Below are 20,972 nucleotides of genomic sequence, written 5' to 3'. Positions count from 1 at the left end.
AGGTACAAAGCTAGAATTACTTTCAAAACAAGACTTAACATAACACAACACCAGTTGATATAGCTCAGTATATAGAAGACAAAATGGGTATATTAGATTAAGCTTCAGATGTGGAAAAAAAGAAACATAGGCAAATAGGCCCTCAAAAACAAAATAGCCACTGTTTAAAATCAATACACGTGCATGTGATTCCTTGTTAGATGTTCTTTTGCTGAACATTGGTCAGGCTACTGTAGGTGTATTAAGGTCCTTTGGTGACTGTAATTATTTTAACATGATGCATCATGAGTAAAATAAGAATGAAAGTCTGATCTGTCAAATCAAGATGTTTATGTGTTATATTGGTAACAACTGACAAAGCTGTGTAATTCTTCTTTCAAACTTTATTAAACAGAAGTTTGTTTCAGAACGTGTTGCAATGCTAGAACTATTTACCAAATGGCTAATACAGCTTTTGCAGTATGTATTGGATTCAACAGCTATTTGCATTGGCTTCCATCAATGTTTCTTTAAAACCATGACCTCAGTTCAATATTTCATTATTCAGTTTATTTATAATTTATAACACCAATAGTATTTCTTTTTCAACTATTGACATTTAGACAAAGAGAAGTGATGGTTGTTGGAGAAATTATTCTAAGGAACACTGCAATTGAGATATGGATCAAAGACCCAGAGTCAACAATAGTATTCTATCTCCCTGAAGTTGAGGTGGCTAACATCATCCAGAGTGTAAATAGGCTCCTAGGAAAGAAAGATGAACACTTTGTTGTTGCTTTTATGTTGGATAGCTGACAGACATTAACAGTATTGTTTCTCTACAAACCAAATTCAAAAACCTTGAAAACGAACTGAGGAATAGGGCTAAACCAGTGGTTTTCTTGGGAGTCATGCCTGCACTGTGCAAAGGTGAACACTTGGTGAGCAAGAAGCAGAAAATGAAATTCAAAAAGGTTTAATGAAATTCGAGACTGGGCAGACACTTGGCAGATGACATTTAATGTACTATAGACAACTGCAGAGTGTTATATGTAGGTAGCAAAACCTATAAATACAGCAAAGAAGCACTACTATGAACAAGACAGAGGTGTTGATGTTGACAAATCATTTGCATATTATAGTCCTATATTATATTCTAGGATATTTAGTTAAATGGGTACAATTTAAATCAATCAATGCTATGGTAAAATTGTATGGTAAAAGTGTATGGTACAACACACTAATATGAACTCATTTGGAATGTTGTGCACAATTTCTGTAACCACATTATAATAAAGATATTGCTGCTCTTGAATTGGTCAACAGAAAAGCAGCCTGGTACATTCCAATGCTTAAGGTAATGTCCTACACTGCCAGGCTAAAAAAAAACTAAACCTTTTAATGATTGAATAGAGAACACTGAGAAATTACCTGATCTATCTATCAAAATAATCAAAGTCATTGACCAAGTGGATTTCTTCTTCAGACTTATTTTGTCTTCAGAATCAACAGTGAAATATGAATAAGTGAACACAAGAATAAGCTCTGTTGAAGTAGATTTTAAAATTGAAAGAGGAAGTGTTTCTTTTTGCAATGTGTTGTTGGAGTATGAAACAATCTTTTCATGGCAAGTTTGTTGAAGCCTATGTCGTATTCTCTTTAAAGATGTGGTGGCTCTGTGGCTAAGGATCTGCACCCGCACCTGCGCCTCCAGGGGCCCTGTACGATGGGTGACCCTGCGCTCTGACTCCAAGCTTCTCTACCTGTCTGTGTGTCTCATGGAGAGCAAGCCAGGGTATGCAAAAAGACAAATTCCTAATGCAAGAAATTGTATATGGCCAATAAAGTGATCTTATCTTGTCATTAACTACAAAATGGGCTTGATGGGCCACATGCCCCCCTCTCCTAACCTTTCTTTTATTTATTGCTTGTATTAAGAAATTTTTAAAGAAATATCTGAATGACCTCCTCAGATCAGTTACTAGCAATCAAAAAGGATAGATGGGACAAACGGCCCAATTTTCAGTTCTTATGTGTTCCTTCTAAATTGGTCATGCAGCTCATTACACTGTAAAGTTTGTATACATACAAACAACCTAAAGTACAGAGTTTTTTATATCCAAGCTTTAAAACCTGAAGGTTATAGGTTATAACATGAATTAAGATATTAAGATATCAGCCTTTTGGTTTGATATGAAAGAAGAAAGCAAGGTGTTAAGAGCATATGTTAACAAAAATATAAAATGGAATAAAATTGCTGAACAGTTCTAAACTACTTCGACTCAGCATTTGTGAACATTACCTTAAAGTAGTTTATTGAAGGGTTTGAGATTCGATGATAGATGAAGAAAACTGTCTTAGAAAGGTTTTCCAGTATGAAAATCATGTGTGTATCCTGCTACCTCCATACATACACATTTTACACTACACACTGAGTGTACTTAGAACATTTTCAAATAGGTAATTCATGTGCTTTCAGACTTTAAACTAAAGTCATTCTAGTCAATGGAATTCATTGTCGGCTTTAACAATTATCCCACATTCCATTTGAAATTACTGTGTTTTAGAACAAAAACTGCTAAAAAAAAAATCCATCAATTTTAAAGTGGTGAACAATTTATGAAGGCAGACTGACCTGAAACTTTATAAACTGGAACATTTATCTGCTTGGTACAGTATTGGTTTTCAGTGTCATTAACTTTCAACCCTGAACATTCAACAGCGTGCAGGTTTCTGTCGCCACGAATCAAATTGCTTTAAATGTGCAGCAATTAGATGGTTGAGATACATGGTGAAAGGTTGAGCAAAGTGCATTTTGGGGATAAAGTTCTCCTAATTTTAAACATTTACACTACTTATAAAAATATGTTAAAATTATATGTACAATAAATTGCCAGTTAATATATAAGTAATATTTCAAAATTAATTATTTTTCATGATTATATTATTTTTTATTTTATTTTAGTAAAACATTTTTTTAAATATTTGCTTGAGGCTTAAACATAAATTCAACACATTTCTGTCATGCTGAGCATATCAAGGAAATGGTGTGGGTATTTTCTTTTGATATGAATTACCAGCATAATATAGAGCTTTGAAAATCAATGAGTAGCTTGTTTGATCACAGTTGTGTCCTACATCTTGCCTTTTTTTCCAAAATAGCTTCCAAGACTCCCACCAGCAAGTTGAGGAAGTAAACCATGGTCATGTGGTTATTTCAGTAAATCTGCAGCCTATGAATTAACAGTAGTTCTTTTCACATCACAGGAGTGATTCCTCTTACTGTCACTTGCCAGATGAAATGTAAAATCACCTACACTTTGGGGTTTTCTACTACTTACCTGTCTTCAATATACCCTTATTATTTATCATTTGCCCCTGTTGTTCGTTTTGTCTCTCTATTTATTGTTATTGCTATGGTTATTGACATTAAGAGAAGACATAGGGATATGAACAACTACCTTTTTAATTATTTTAATTAAAATTAAGGACACAAGGCTCCTGATAAAGTCACCACTCATGACAGCAGGTGTTATTTTATTTGTCATGTTTACAAAACTAAATGACAAAAGTGACTTCTTAATATTTCAAATTTAGATAATTTAGATAAGATTAACCAAAAATAATATAAAAGTCTGCTAGGAAACAGTCTAACGGCACTGTTTATTTAGTCCATGCACAGCAGAGTTCCTCACAGACACATTTTGATGTGTATTTATAATTGTGACAAAAAGCTTGAATTTTGTGCAAGAATTATTACAACTTCATAACAAAAATGTATATTTATTTTACATGGATTTGTTTTTGCAGGCTTTTTACTTTCAAATAGGCCAGAATATACAGTATTTGTCATATCTGCTTTACTTAGACTGCTGTAAATGTGCAAGTCGTGTTCTTTTTCACATGGACCTTCTTATTACAAACATAGAACAACATTAAAATTCTTTTTCTGGGGTAGCAGAGACTGTATGTGTCAACCCCCCCCCCCAGTAAATGGTTGGATACACACGTGAAGAAAAGGTGGTATTTGACTCTCCCATAGAATGCATATATCTCAGACCATTCATTACAGTCTTTGCAGTCTCTAAGGTTTATCCCTCACATCTGCTAATTATAATTAAACAGCAGCCAGCTGAGAAAGCTTTTCTATAAGTTACACTTAACACAGCCAATGAACAGAAGACACTTTAAAACACCAGGCAATGCACGCAAGCAGGGATAATACATGGTTAAAATACAATTAATTGCACACAGAAACAGTTAAGGTTTTCAGGACAAATGTTTCATTGCTTTTTTCCCCTTCATTTCCAGCTGCTTTGATTATTTTTAAAAGATTGTTTTCTATAAGGAATGAGTAATTTTTTTCATATATTTTTCTTAATGTCAGATTCATTCTCAGCTTTCATGAACACTACAGCTGCTGAAAAGAGGTTTCATGTAGAATACATACAGATCCAAATTCCCTGAATGATTATATTAGCTTAAATTAAAACACTTTTGTTGAAAATACAGCAGTAAGCACAAATCTTTTTATGAAAAACTGGAAAAAAATACAGAGAGACACTTGGAAAAATATTCCCTGGGGCTGGGGACTCAGAGGAACTATTACCAGCAATTGTAGATTTATAAAACAGAGTCTGCAGGGTCTTTCATCCTCTAACCCTGTAGACAGACAACTGTGTGGAAAGTTCAAGGAACTTTCAGCAATGTCTTAATCCAAATCCGCAACATTTGATGTACCCACACTGATTTCAGTTTTTCAAGCTCGATGGGATCAGACAAAAAGCAAATAAGCTTGTTATTTTAAGTTTATAAAAATACATTTCAGTTTTACTACAGACTGCGTTAATTCTATAGAGAGTTGAAAATGTATTAGTATAAACATTTTTTAAATTTTTTCATCTGTAATTTCTGTCTACTCCAAAAATAAATCTCAAACAGTCCAAACAATTCAGGGTGTTCACATTATCTCATCACTTTCAATAACTGCTTATCCAATCCAGGGTAATAGTGGCCTGGAACCAATCCTGAGAAGCATTGAGGTGGGACACCAGTCCAACACAGAATTCAGGGTGATATAAACATAAATACTGTGAAACCCTGAATGTCCCCAGCCCTCTTTACACCATTATTAAAGATGTGAAGATGTTAACATTTATTAATTCTATACTAAACTTTTATAGTGCATCAGGTACCCATACTATGATCAGACATTTAGCACTGGGAGTTCAAAAATACCACCCTTTATCACAAACTTGAGTATTAATAAATGCTTGGGTTAGGATAAATGAAAAGCAGGACTATTATTATGATTGTGCGCAGGAGTAAACTTTTGCTGTTCTTGAGGTGACCTACAACAATATTAAATCTCAGTCGGGAGAAGAACAGAGTGATGAGTACAATTCATAGATGGGGATTTTAGGAGGCCATAAATGGTAAAGGCTACTGGGAAATTTGGTCAGGACGTCGGGTTAACACCCCTACTCTTCTTGAGAATGCCCTGGGATTTTTAATGACCACAAAGAGTCAGGACCTCGGTTTTATGTCTCATCTGAAGGATGTGGCCTTTTTAAAGTACAGTGTCCCCATCACAATAGTGGGGCATTAGAACCCACACAGACTGCAGGGTGAGCGCCCCCTACTGGCCCCAATAACAGCTCTTCCAGTTTTTCCCTGGAGGTCTCCTATCCAGGTACTGACCAGGCTCACACCAGTGATCACACCAATAAATGAACAAAGACCCTGCTACTATGTTTACTCCAACCACACACATCTGCAGGAGCAACCCCATTTACAGACCTACTGGAGAGAAAGTTGACGTGAGGAGTGTTTTTCTGGTGCAAACCAAATGCCGAGATGTCGAACTTGCCGATTGCCACGTTACCCAAGAGCAAGCCTTTATTTCTTTAAAGAAGTACCTCCACACTGTCCTGTAAATGTTATCATTTGTAGAACCCATCTAGCTCTAGCGTCCATGTTCCAAACATCCTGGCCTGGGCATACAACTACAACAATATATTGAAAAGTATGTTTCTTCTAAAAGAGTCAAATTAGCTTCCCTGTTGATTAGCTGAGCTACTGAAACTGTCTTCAGAAAAGGGACTTTTTATTTTATTTGATCAGATTTAAAGAGCTGTTCTAACATTTGTGGGGTTGATACTACTGGAAAAGAGTTAAGAGCTTTACTGTCCTGTTCTATGTATATTGTCATTTGCAATATAGCAACCTATAAAATTGACCAATGATTTCAAATCACACTGTAATTACTGCTGATACTGACTCCTTCATTTTGTTGATATTAAGTTCTGTGATAATTTTATTTCAAAAGTGAAATATCTACAGTTACAATGAGCATTACCAAAGAACTCCTTTTTGCAACAGTGTAGAACTTCAAAACGACATTTGCACACATTAAAGTGAATACTTTACATACTGCCTTAATATAAAATATATGCTTCCTTGAAATCTAAAATATTTTACATAACAAATCATAATGAAATACATTTTAAAAGTCCAGGTTAAATATTTATGTTATTTACATATTTTAAATAAAGTATAACATGTAAAATAGTGATAAGAATTGCTTTGAAGCCCCTTTAAAAAGGTTTTCCATTTACATAATTTGATTCTATGCAGATCACTGGCATTTGATCCTTTGAGATCAAAGATTATTATCTTCCATCTACATGAAGGTGACTGATAAAACTACATACTGGATCTGTACATTCAGGAAATGTAGTAGGAAATATCCAGTTTTCTGCTCAGTCGTATCATGGTAAGCTCTCTTTTTGACATTCTTACCTTGCTTCCTCTTTATGACAACTTTGGGTCTCAAAGGACTGAAGCCCTTTTAAGATATCTTTCACCACCTGGTTTAGTCAAAGCCATAATCTCCCAAATTTATACCAATCTTGCATTTATCCATGTCTGCATTTGTGTTTGAAATACATCTTCTGTCCTCCTCTGATGTGATAGCTTTAACTTAACTGGGAAAAGAGGGCCTTCCTTAGGAATCTGGAATCTGACATTCAGACAATATGAGAAATCCTATAGAGCTGATGGAGCATGCTTCACATACTTGGGAAAGAACACTGATCTTGGTGCACCTTGTTGCCACCTTAATATTTGGTACATCCTTTTGCAGATTCCTTACCATTATATCACGTCTACTAGTTCACTAGTTTTCTAGTAAAGAGTTTTGATTATATAAATATTTACTTAGTAGCCAACATTTTCCAAAATAGTTACAAAAATGTCTAAAACAATGACAGTATTATCTAAAAAATAGTTAAAAAGAACAGTAGTATCTGAATCTGAATATCCAAAATGCTTTCCATCCTTCCCTTTTCTAACCTCTTTATCCAATACAGGGTTGCAGAGGAGTCGAAGCCTATCGAAGCCTCGAAAGCAACAGGCGCACGACAAGATACACCCTGGACACCAGACACAAACATGAACCCACTCATTCTGGGGTCAATGTTTTCCAGAAGCTAATTAACCTGCCAGTATGGGTCTGGACTGTGGGAGGAAACCAGAGCACCTGTTGGAAAACCATGCAAACATGGGGAGAGCAAACAAACATCCATGCAGACAGCACCCCAGGAATTGAACCCAGGACCCCAGTGCAGCGAGGCAGCTCAGCTAAAATCTAAAATGTTTAAAAAATGAACAGTTTATGTGGTAATCAAGGAAAGTGCCGCCTTTTGTCTCAGAACACTGTGATACACAATATGGCACTGAAATAGACATAGGACACTTTTAAACCAATCACAATACTCAATAATTACATATTATTTATCAGTATAAAAGCTTAAGCATCCTTGCCATAAAACGCACAACAGTTATTAATTAAACTGTATCAAAGCACTTTACAAGTAATCCCCTCCACCACCACCAATGTGTAGGTTCCACCTGGATGGTACAACAACAGCCAAAGTGTGCCAGTATGCTCATTATGCATCAGCCATTACTGGGGTGGAGAGCAGATTGATGAAGCCAGTTCAGAAATTATTAGGTGCCCAGGATTGGTAAAGGCTAGGGCAAAACTGGGCCAAGACCCCCCTACTCTTTTCAACAATTGCCCTTGGATTTGTAATGACCACGGAGAGCCAGGACCTCGGTTGTATGTCTTATCCAAAGGATGGCACCTTTTTTACAGTATAGTGTCCCCATCACTATAGTGGGGAGTTAGGACCGACAGAGCAAGGGCTGAGTGCTCCCTACTGCTGTACAGTGGGTTGCCAATCGTGAGTTACAAAATGATAAAGCTGCTAGTAGACTATATACTGCATATATTTTTTGTTTTCATGAAGAACAAAAGGAAATAGTACACCAAATATAATGCGCTTATAGAAGTTTTAAAGATGATGGTTGGACTAACAGAAAACAATCTAACAGCACAGAAGTGAAGCATTCTAAAGCAAAGGGTAATTCAATTAATTTGAATAGCAAAAGGAACAGCTGATTCACGGCTCATGAAATGAAATCACAGATAAATGTTGTAGGAGACAGCTGGTATCCCCTCCAACAAGGAATGAATGTTAGAATTACTAAAAGCTTATGGAGCTACAAATATTTGAACACTTAAAAGTGTTCTAAAGTACAGTCGTGTGATAAAAATAAATTAAATAACAAATTAAGAAGAATGGTTGATCTCTTAAGGCTAAAACAAAATATTTTTGTCTTTTCAAATTGATCTTAATAACAAACACAATATTTAATATTTTTCCAAAATCTTGCTCTGATACAATTGCAGTGACCAAGACATCCACTAATTCACAACATAATATTTACTTTTTTTGCTTTGTCAAAGTTGTCAAGTTTTCATCCACTGTGAATATAATAGACAAGTAGTTTTCATGTGTGATTTTTAGAAAATCTACAGTACAGTACGTGTGAATTTAATAAAGGTTTCAGTTGGTTTATAGGAGAGTACCAGTATCAGTGTTTCTCCCATTCAATTTACTGAGACAGGTATTAGCTTCATTTCTGAAGGGTGCTAAAACCAATTATATATACACATATTGGACTTCTTAAGCCATTTTGGGTGACAGTAAAATGTGAGACAGTCAGAACATATGATAGATATCCAAGAAACAGGAAAGAACGATAGAGAAACCTTCATTTATCAAGCCTCTTGTTAAAGTGATGTATGACAACCTAGCTTGTCATTACTCTGGAAGAGGTGTTTTAATACACTGCACAAGGTAGATTTATTACGTTTGTAAAAGATAAAACAAAGGTAATTTAGGTAAGAAAATGACTGAAGGCATTAGTCACTTTATTACATGTGCAGCAGCAGTAATGAGTTCAAGGCATTTTCTGAGCTTCCTGTTTGTTTTCTTACAGTTTCCCTTGACTACATAACATAGTTGCTCATAAATACCGATTCAGAAAACAACACATACAATTCACTAGGAAAAAGAACATGTTGGTAGCCTGAGGCTATTGTGAAATTCAACTTCTAAGATTTTGGATTTACATTCTTTCCCCTAAATTAAATATGGTTAGACTGAGATGCTACTGAAATCAGTGCAGATTATACTTGTCTTTTCATAAATTACTGACCAATGCATGCATTTAGTGATGATTTTTAATAATAATTTTTAGTTGTAAGACATATTATTTTTTGGTTTTGGACAGGTTATCTGCTGCCATAACATACTGTAGGTGATAAAATCACATTGTAAAAATGAAAATATGATCTACAAAGCAATATCTTTAGTTCTTGTCAAAGTAATTTACATACAGTGTGGGATAAAGAGATTAAAAAGTGCATGGCTGGACATACAGTGCAGTAAAATGTTTTTGAAAAAGAAGGAAATTCTCATTCCCTTCATGAGAAAGGTGCTAGAAAAATTAGAAATTACATTCATAAGTGGCAATGCTCAAGGATAGTTTGTTTTTGGAAAATTGGACCAATCATCTTAGCTTCTTCTAAGATGTTATCAGATTTTAATCTATATTATTACAGAAATATTTAACCTATATTATTACACGAAGTTCAAAATAAATGCAAACACATCATTTACCCATTTGACCAACTTTTTGGCTATAGAGGTTTTGTGTATTTTGATTCATTAATTATTTAATCATTCTTTTTTCTATATTAGGAAATTACATTAAAAATAGCAAAATGTACAGGAAAAAGTCATAGCCGTTTCTAGTACTAAGCTGTGCTACACTGAAGTTGATATTTTTATTCAAGGTAATGTGCTCATATAGCGCTCATTGACAATGTGGATCTTGCCAGTTCAGTAAATGTATGCTATTGTTTGTAACAAGGAGAAAATAAAAAAAAATGAAACCCATTTTCAAACAACTATTCTGTTTTATTTGGATATTTCTACATCTGTTCAGAAACCAAACATTTCATCAGTCCTCAGATTTGACCATGAATCTGGCCCTATACCTTCATAGTCCTACTTCAAACTAGGCTGCAGTCAATGGTTACTGTATTGTGGATTGAACCATTTCTAATGTATATTATACAAGGTACCTGAAAAAAAAAACAAAGCTTTATTTAAAAATAACATCATTATTTTTAAAAAAGAAAGAGTCAAGGAAGTTATCACAATTTACCCCATTCAAGCAGATTCAATGCCAGATTAATAATTAATAATAAAGTCTTACTTTGTTAACTTGCGGTATTACATCTAAGAATAAAAAATAAATTCTTGCAAATGGTGGTTGCATGAATCTTATTGTTTTAACCCATGTAAACTGAATATGAAGTTGATAGGTGAGAGTATAAAGACAGATGGGTGCACCGTTTTAATTTCTTTGAAATTTTAGCTGGATGTTGTTCATAATGAAAAAGTGCAATATTTTACAATAGAGCAAAAAGCTTTAAATGATAATCTTGCCTAATATTTTGATGTTCAAAGAATGATCACTTATTACCAATATTTGATGAAAAAGAATTCCAGATTAAAATTCATTTTTTACTTTATCTCCCAGCTAGCACTTGGAAAATAAGTACTAAAACGCTGTATAAGTAGCAGGGATCAATAGACAGTCATTTGTTGTTGTAATAGAAAAACCTTCAAAGCTTCAGTCTTTGACTATACATATTGCACATAGAAACTGAGTAGCAGGTTGGTTGGGGTAGCAAGAAGCATTTACATTTTCTTTAGGCTTCCCAAGCCTCTAAACTTCAGTTTTGTCCTCATTAAAATTAACCCTTTGAGTACCCCAGCCCCCTTGTTAAAGTCCTTGGGGATTTAGAGGGCCAATTATTTACTAGAGCAGAGACTTTCAAATTAGAACCAATGATGTTGCAACTGTCGGGGGTTGCCCTTGTAGGGTTACCTGGGTAACACAAGAATGGAAGTAGAAAAAGGGGGCAGAAGGGATTACAATGGTACAGAGCAGAGTGCATAAGAGAGAGAATCTAAAACACTGAGTGGGGGAGGGGTTAATAGGAGCAGAGCACAGTATTAAATTACAAATGAATATGAATGGAAAGCCGGCTTGTCGAAATTGCATACCCTTTAGCTACTGTTCTTAATAGCAACCCATCCCAACCCCCACCCTACCCTCTTCAAAAAGTCATACTTTTTTTTTTTCTACAGCTACGTTGCTATGGAAAACAGAACCATATTTCTGAAAGAGGGGGAAACATTCTACACACTCAGTTAATTGCAATAATTGCTGCAGAATGCAGTATATCAACACCGCATAAATAGGTAGAGAAGTCCTTCTGTCTACTGTAAGTCAGCCTCTGAAATCAGTTCTTTCCACGTGCAAATAACTGGTAGGTCAATGTGTCAGTGGCAGGAAGAGGACCATCCATTTGGAATGCACAGCAGTTAAATTCATTAGTTTCCCTGCAATCAATTCATATGATAATCATTCAGGGTTTTTTTACACTTTGAAGATGCATAACTCCAATAACCATCTTCATTGTTTCCATTGAAATAAAAGGTGAAATCTGCACTTTAGTGGCCATACACCACACTAAGGAACTCCAGTATGGGTCCAGTGCTGGACAAGAGACAAGTGTATAATTGTCCCAGAGCATTTGTGTTGTGTAATTGGTTGCTCTGCTCAGCTGTTCTAGTTTTGTTCTTCAGAGAGCTTTATGCCTATGAGGGGGGATGGAGTAAAGACTCCAGCAGGGTGTGGGGAGACTTTTAGCATAGTGAGAAGAGTGTGTATCTCCATTGGTATGTATGAACACTGATTGGGCAGACCTTCAAAGCTGCTATTGAACCATGTGACAAAACAGTAGGAGCAATTTATTTTCTTTCTTATAACCCTGTATAAGCACTTGAAAGTGGAATAATTAGCATAAGTGTTCAGGAAGACAGTAGCTGTCACAGACGAAACAAGACTGGGAGCAGCAAAAGAGCACACACGACCCACAACAATCAGCTACAAGTGCCTAAAATCACACATCTGGAGGTAGGCAGCAGCAGAGGTAAAAGGACCCCCAGCTCAATAACCAACCACTTGGATACTGCCAGTACCAGCAAAAGCTGCAGGGTGGCTTTGGATGTTAGCAAGGTTGAGCTAGAGTGGACTACCAGGACCGACATGTTTCAACTGGCCCGCTGGACAACACATATTAGGACAATAAAACTGGAATGGCAGGCTGAAGACAGAACACACAGGGAAGCTCTGACAGAACAACCGAAGTGTTAGGTGGCATTTGCAGTAGCTCAGTCACACCCTCAATGAGAGACAGCATTAATGAGGTGGTGAGGTCTGACCGAACATCTAGTGTGCCACTGGTTATGTGCCTGGGCCCTCATCAACACCAGCGCCTCTAACTTTCCTAATCTGCCCGGGAAGAGTTCCTGCATTTCTGAGAGATGATAGAATGGTCTGTGCAGGGACAAAAGGGAAACTCCAGGCTGTGACGGGATAGCTACATCTCATGTTGGGTCTACTGGAGATTCAGATCAAGATATGAATCAAGCAAAATGTCTCTGGGACGCTTGTATTCCTGACCTGGAGCTCATGTAGTGAATGTGAGCCCAGCTGGACTTGGGGTATGCATTCTCTGCTTTTGGAGGAAGTCTGCTCCACACTCCCAAAATGGACATCCCTCTCACCAATTAAGAGTTGTATCCCTGGCAGCATTAGGGGAGCATCGGTGTGAGATAAAAATCCCCCCCCCAGAAGTAAATGACCTCACACCACAGATGCTAGAAGTGAGTGTAGTCAGATGTCGTGGCCACAGTCTCAACGGAATAGTGGGAGCCATGGTTGAAAAATAAAGAACACAGCCCCGGAAAAAGATGGTAGAACCTTTCAAGGCCTCAGAGGGAGATAAAAGCCAAGACGCAAAGCAGAATGAAGGATCTCTCTAAGCCAGTGGTTCACAGCTTCAGTCCTACAGGAAAAAAAAAAGGTTTCTGGTATGCTTTCCACCTGAGGCCTGAATTACCTAACTGAACTCGTTATTTGCTTACTTTGACAGGTTGTTCACTTTCCATGTTTTGAAGAAGCTGGAGGTTTAAAGAGACATATAAAACCTGCTGGATAATGTCCCTGGTGTCTGAAGTTGGACACCCCCGATCTAGGCCCCATCCAGGACTCCAGTTGCACCCGTGCCCTCAGTGCCTAAGAGGGAAACTATAAGTCATTCAAAGGAATAAAAAAAAGATGCCACTTCATACACTGACGCTTTTTACAAGCAGTCAGCCCTGAGAATTTTGTTATCTATAACAAATTGTATGTGATCAGGCCAATGCTACTCCTATCTGTTGTGTAGCTGTCGTTGTTCATTACTGACATTTAAAACAAAAATCAAACTGTCATAACATTAGAAACAAATGCTTACATTTGAATAATATAATTGTTTTATAAAACTAAGCAAGAGGATGTTCCCAAGGATTATTACCATGGTCTCTGTAAGTGCAAAGATATTTTAATTGATTTAAAATCAATGGTATGGACTATTGACAATATAATTGTAATAGGATGTGGTCTAAAGACTTAGTATGAAAGAGTATACTGAATAACTGAAGTCTTCTGAATAATGGTAATATAAGAACAACCAAATGACTAAAACAATCCCTGTACATTCATCTCCTGCTCTCTGGTTTAGTCTGAAAGCTTAAGCTAAAGCCCGGGTAGCTGAAGTTATAATAACAGAATAAAACATTGATGACAGATTTGTTAATGAATATATATATATACAGAGTAGTCAGAACTGACTACTTTCTAAGCTAAAGTATTTCTGCACCTTAATCGCTTTAATTTCTATCTTGTCAAGTCAAATCCAGCTTAACTCGTGTTGACACACTGCATTTTCTTACAGAGTTCAGGTGTTGAAGCTCTATAAGGGAATTAAGTCTTGGCTTCCATTTCACCAATACAGTGGCTTGATTAACATGATTAACATCTTTAGAGCACATAGGATCAAGGCTTTTTGCCTCCCATACAAAAGGGCAGCAGATGGATAGCTATCACATAGTGGAGCAGCCTCAGCAATTAAACAGTTTCTTTTATATGTTCGGATTTTATGCTAGGGTCTATATGCTATACATGGAATAGGCTTTCAAGTGTAGAAAGCAAACGGGTTGGAATTACTACCTTCCCACTGTGACATAAATATGTTTGCATTATATACTGTAGCTCTCTTCCCTGCTGTGAAACTATTATAATTATTTCTAATCCCAACCAAAATTTGAAGATGAAAAACCACCTCTCCAGCAACATAATTATAGTACTGTCAGAAACACTGACGTTTTCCGTATTATGTACAAATTAAGTTACAATCCATCCGATTTTTCAAAACAATTCTGCCGTGGGGCTGTGAAGGTAAATCTCAGTATGGAGTCGCTTTCTTTTTAAGAATCTGATTTAAATTGAATTTTTCATACCTCCCTGGGGTGTTCTTTTCTTCAGGATTTTTTTTCCCTCATTGACACTCCCTAAAAGATCTTCTGCAATCATCTTCTCCCTGCTCATAATGATGTAACCTTTAGCATTTTCAATACCACTGACAAATCATAGACAACCTACTTACACTACAGGGATCCTAGGAGTGCTTGATGCAATATTGTTATAATGTGGGAGTGCATTACTGGAGACAGCATTCTGTTAGTGTAATAATTTTATTAAGCTGCACTAGCTATGTCAGTGCTCTTCTGCTCCGTCATTACAGCATTACAACTGAACACTTTTTTGTGCTAGAGTACTCTCAAGCTGAAGCTGCCATCATTAGATCATTTTTTTGGTTTATTTTAGAACAAAACAGATGAGTAATTAATAAGCAGCACTGTTGTTTGTCATTTTTTAATGCATTTTCACTGATTACATGAATTGTGTAAGATGTATACACAAATACCAGGCTTGAATCCCATGTTTTTGTTGTTGAAAGGAGAGGGTCTCTCCTGCTATTCTTTTGTGATCTTTTGTTACCAGTGTAACTTCTTAATTCTAGAACAGTGCCTTTATGTATACTTACCCATACACAACTCTCCACATTAAAAATCAACATATTCAGACCAGCAGAATAATTTAATCGGTTTCACAAAAAAAACATTTGTGTATCACCCAATAAGCTTTATGTTGAGAGATTTTATTTTTTCATTTGCCTACAAATACACATATGCAGGATATTCACAGACTAAGTCTAATATTTTTTTTAAATCTCTTAATTTTAAAAAAAAACTTCAGAGATAATATTGTAGTATTGTAACCTATTAACCATAAGACATGCAGAACTTACAATGTATCTGCAAAAAGCATAATTTAAAATATGCCAATTAAAAATTAACTTTAAATTAAAACAAAATCCACATCTTGTCACATACCTATTATTCGTTTCATTTTTAGGAAAACAACTTGATATAGCTTAAAGTTACTAGGCCAACTGTAGATTTAAATTCCAAAAGAGCATAATTTTAGAAACAGACCTGTCTATACCTCCAGTATGCAAAGAATACTGGAGAAAAAAAAAACATCTTAACAGGTCAGTAACTTAATTTTATCACGAACAAATAGTATTAGCTGTATGCAGATATTTCAGAGGAACACAAAATCAATGTTCAAATTCTGTTGGGAATTGCCCAGAATCCATTAGCAACCTTGACCAATAGGTCAGGGAAAGTAATAGCCAGTTGAATGTTTTATTACAGATATGCTAAACTTACTCAATGGGAAAGCTGAACCCATGCAATCACACATGTGGCACAGATTCAACTCGATCAAGGGTCAATTTAAAAACGTAAAGTCTTATGTCTTGATGGTTTAAAAAAAAATATATATTTTAAGAGTGTGCCTGTTCCCTTCTGAAGTCTGTGCAGTAGTGTTAATCAAGAGCTGAAAATTAATCAATTTGATGAGCTGAGTAAATTCACTTTCCTTATAATGCATGTAACATAAAAAGGAATATGATCTATACTCCGTTAATAAATGTCATTATGTGTCCTTGTTAAATGTATGACATTAAGTGGACCACAATAGATGGGTGTTTTATGCAGAAAAAAATACTCTTTTTTCTTTCTTTAGATAGTTCTATATATCAAGTATTAATCTAAGTAGCCTGGAATAAAGGCATTATCCACCTGAATAACACAACACAGCTATAATAGTAGACAGAAGACGTTCCTGACAAAACACGTGGGATAGGAATATATATATGGTATAACCCTGTGATGCTTTATTAAGTAATCATTTTTAAATGTACTTCTTAGCAAATGTCTAATGGTTAGTTCTGGTATTAAGGTTTAGCATGGATACATTGTGCCTTAAACGGAAGTCCAGAAAAATCCAAAACAAAGATCAGTTACCAGTCCAGTCTCAATCTGTAAATACAATATAGAAAAGAAGGAGGTTTCATTTCTTAACCTTTTTTAAGTCCCGGGACTGGCCAACAACTGTTAGTTCCTTAAAATAAAGATTTATTATTAGAATAGGTGCGGGTACGTGAAGCACTGCATTTTGTAATGTAAAAAAATTAACAGACTTGGACAGCATTATTAATGCAGCTCGTTACACACTATTGTGACGGAAAGTTCACCAATCAAATTGCTTTATGCACGGAGGCGCAAAATTCAATTTATTAAAGGCATAGTACCCTAGTTCACGTTAAAAGGGGGATTTAGAAAATCTAAAACTATCTAAATCTTATTTATAACTCATGAGGGACAACATGCAGATTAACCTACAGAAATATGTAGCGCCGCATAAAAGACCATTTTGAAATTGTATATGTAAATATGAACCGTTGAGTTATCTTCTCAATAATTACAATTCTGTCAATTGAGAACAGAACCCGAAAACAGGAAAAAAACGCAGTAATTTTACATTGCAGCTAGAACATTTTTGGGAAATGGTTTGGATAAAGCTTAATATATGAATATATAATATCTTTCCATAGTCGCCTCTAAGCTATAAAATAATGGTGCAAATAGACCGAGGCTGAAGACCTCTAATTTTTAAATCACGCTGCCAGACGTTTACGCCCACCTTCCAGCACTGCCTTCTGTACTCCGCCCATCTGCATTCATCTTACCAGCGGTTAAACATTAATTTCCGCGTAAAATCTGATCATATAGTTAATAACTATAATAAAATACTTGGAAGCTGACAATTAACACATTAAGATCTATGAAGCTGTTCTTGTGAAAAATTTTAGAGGGAGAACCCCCTAGGGCGTTTCCGACACATCCTTTTCCACCCCAAACCACTAATTTAAGAGTATACACAAACTGAAAGGACAGGTGACGGTTGGATGTAATCATTTATTAAAAGATGAGTCAAAAGATGGACACGTGGAATATTAAGCAACTAATATCCAGAATCGTTGGTCTACGTTTATGCTCATTGAAGCCAAATTCCAAATCATGCGTTTAATAACAGATTTCGTTTTCTTCAGCGGTCCATTAAGTGCAATGAACACAATATTAAAGTAGTTCTCTTTATGAAAACTAGGCAATCGAGTTTAAATAAATATTCCATTTTGTGGAACAACGAAATGCAATACTTTGCTCAGACCACCCACAGGATTTACATGCCATATTAGGGAAAAGTGAAGTTAAAACTTCGTTTAAGGTTATCCTTAATGCAGAGACTTTGAAATCTGGTAAGAAACGGATCACAACACAACCACTTGCTATCAGTTCCAGCTGATTTATTTAATCAAGAGACAGACCTCAGCATCCAGAGATTATGGTGACAGTGCACGAGTCTGTTTCTCCCCCGCCCCCCCCCCCCCCCATCATTTGCTACAAAAATGCAGATGGTCTGTGTTAAGAGAATATATTGCACAAAAATGAAAAAAAACAAACAAACTTTCAGTATGTGCCATAAAAAGGAAATTAAAAAAAAAATCCAGTTTCACACCTGCGATTTGGGGAGCCATCCACACATCACGAGTATGATATACATAAACTCCTAACTTTTCTATATTACAGTACATATACAGTCTTGAAACTAATAACAGTTCTGAGGTCTATACTTCCCCCAATTCTTTTTTTTCTACAAATACTCAACGAACCTGATCTACAACTGTACAAAACCTAGCTTAAAATCACAAGGCATTTTGATGCAAGATTTTTTTTTACTTTTAATCCTTGAAACCAGGACTTGCTTGCATGCTAACCAAATGAAAAGGGAAGAAGTGCCTGAAACTCACTGACAACAGTAAGAATATTCCCTTTTAACTGTACAAAAATACGCCTGAAAATATCTTACTTTTCTTTTAAAAAGATGAGGTCTGTTATGTATCAAAATGTTACCTCCCATACCTGTAGTGTTGAGAGGTGTAGGCTGCTGTATATTCAAAACCAGGAGGTAAAAGGAACCGATTACAAAAAGAAACGTTTGCGGTATATAGAAATCACATAAAACCATTGTATTGGAAAGCAATGGACAGCGCCAGTTCACAGATTTGATTCGGATCAGTCCACAGTCTGCGTTTTCAGCTCCCTGCAGTTTCAAGAGGGTAAGATGCATAGAAGTGTTCATAGATTTCCCTTAGTGGTCCATTTTAGTTCAACAGTTTAATTGTAGACCCGCCGAAAAAATCCATAAAACCCTGTCACGCTGCCAGAAAGACGTCTGCAGACTTTTTTTTTTGCAACCGTACCAGCTTCATAAGCATCTTTAATTCCTCAAACCTCACTTCGCCTCTTTTCTCCCCACCCCCCAACCCCCAATTTAAACCACAGAAGAGGCAGGGTTGAGAAAGCCTTGGACAGCACATATAATTTTAATTTCTCCCTCCCTGTTATTAGCTCGTGGATATTTTAGTAAGTGAACACCAAGTCTGAGAAGTTCGCCTCCAGCCAGTCCCCTGCTATCATTTCACTGAGCTCAGGGGTGCAATAGTCTGGGAATTCAAAGTGAGAGCCCAGGCTGCCCTCGCTAAAGGAGTCCAAATCTTTATCCACCAGGGAGAGGGAGAGATTTCCTGAATTTGGATTTCCCAGTTCCGATCCTTGAGCGTTAGGAGCAAAATTCAAGCTGAAATCGAAAAGCAGGTCATCCGCATCTTCGCTGGAGCTGGACGAAGTGGAAACCGACCTGGACGATGCTGGTGACATCGAAGCAGGGTATGTTGTGCTCTGCTTCGTTATGTTTTTGAAATTGTAAAACAGTCTGTTCGGTGCCGCGTTTCTTACTTCGTCGTACATGCTAGCGCCTTCAGACTCTGCAGAAGAACTTAAGGTTGGACTGGCGGGGACTTTCGCTACACTGTACGGCCTCATCTGCTCCTCATCCTCCTGCTTTAATCTAACTTGCAAATCATCATCATATTCATCATCGTCGTCTTCATCCGTAAGCACACTCTTAACAGTCTTATTACCCTTTAAATTTGCAAAACCGTAGTCTTCACCATAATCATGATTTGATTTATTGCCGGTCTTGCTGGACTTTAGTTTAGTACATTTCTTACCCGAAGTCTTAGTAATTTTCACGTTGGCTTTCTCCGGTGACGGCGCGCTTGGCTTGGAAGAGGAGTCGAGCTTTGGCTTTTTCTTGGGTCTGTATTTGTAGTCTGGATAATCGGCCATGTGTTTTAGCCGAAGCCTCTCGGCTTCCCTGATGAAAGGGATCTTTTCACTGTCCTTTAGCATTTTCCATCGCTTTCCCAGCCTTTTGGAAATCTCTGCATTGTGCATGTCCGGAGACTGCTCCATGATCTTTCTCCTTTCGATTTTAGACCAGACCATGAAAGCATTCATCGGTCGCTTGATGTGACCAGTTGCCGTCTTGCACCAGTCTGGGTTCAGTGGGACTGGACTGCAAGCCATGAATTCGTTCTCTTCTGTGTCGGTAGCTTCTCTGGACATGCTACTTTCCGTTTCACTGTTCTCCGTCTGCTGCACCATTGTCCCCTTTTATATGTCCGTGAATACTGCAGAACCTGAACAGTCCACAGCCAACTACTTTCCGCTTACTTCTCTGAAACATCCACTCCTGTTCCCCGTCTCTCTGGCTCTGCACACTCTTCCTAAAGTTGAAGGCTGCCTTCTTAACAAGTTATTAGCTTTTTCATGTCGGCTACGTCACCCACAATTATCCAATCGTGTCCTTCCCACTCCGCCCCACAGGATCTTGGAGTCCCTTAACCCTTTGTGGCTTTCCTCCCACAGTTTTCATTGGCGCCGAGAGCTGTCGGTGGGACGTGCTTGAAGTGTCCGGATCCATGCAGAGCCCGCCTGGCATCATGGCATTTTAAGCACATGGAGTTAGGGGAGAAGCATGAGAAAGCGGCCGCTTTTCTTGTCATAAACGAAGACAGCGCCGGAAACACAGTAAAAGAAAACCCACATGTAGTATACCCCGCCTTGTCGACACAGAATTATTTTTACTTTTATTTGAAAAAAAAATTCACGGCGTCTAACGTGACACTCGCTGGATAGCTGGATATTGGTGACCCTCGACAGCTCTGCAAATCCAGTCTGGGAGCGAATGCTGAAGGTGGCGCTTGGACGCTGCAGCCACGGCCGTGTGCAGCTTTTGATTGCAGTTATTTATATTGTGAAGACGTGGTGTTAACACTGATTAATCCGAGATGATAAAAAACA

At 37.0% G+C, this 20,972-nt stretch overlaps 1 protein-coding gene across 1 annotated transcript; it reads right to left on the bottom strand.

The window, feature by feature from the left end:
* Positions 1-15,493: 15,493 nt before the first annotated feature.
* LOC148675321 (transcription factor SOX-11-like) lies at positions 15,494-20,496 on the bottom strand. Its single transcript, XM_088626550.1, has one exon. The coding sequence runs from the start codon at positions 20,271-20,273 to the stop codon at positions 19,188-19,190; it is 1,086 nt and encodes a 361-aa protein (XP_088482676.1). The 5' UTR covers positions 20,274-20,496; the 3' UTR covers positions 15,494-19,187.
* Positions 20,497-20,972: the final 476 nt, after the last annotated feature.

This window comes from Lepisosteus platostomus, chromosome 3 (assembly GCF_059453375.1).
Source record: "Lepisosteus platostomus isolate fLepPlt1 chromosome 3, fLepPlt1.hap1, whole genome shotgun sequence".
NCBI classification, from domain to species: Eukaryota; Metazoa; Chordata; class Actinopteri; order Semionotiformes; family Lepisosteidae; genus Lepisosteus; species Lepisosteus platostomus.
Note: the sequence above shows the minus strand (reverse complement) of the source record. Positions and strands in the feature narration are given on the sequence as shown.

Coding starts and splice junctions, on each gene's coding strand:
- LOC148675321 (XM_088626550.1), bottom strand. CDS start 20,273: ATGGTGCAGCAGACGGAGAACAGTGAAACGGAAAGTAGCATGTCCAGA.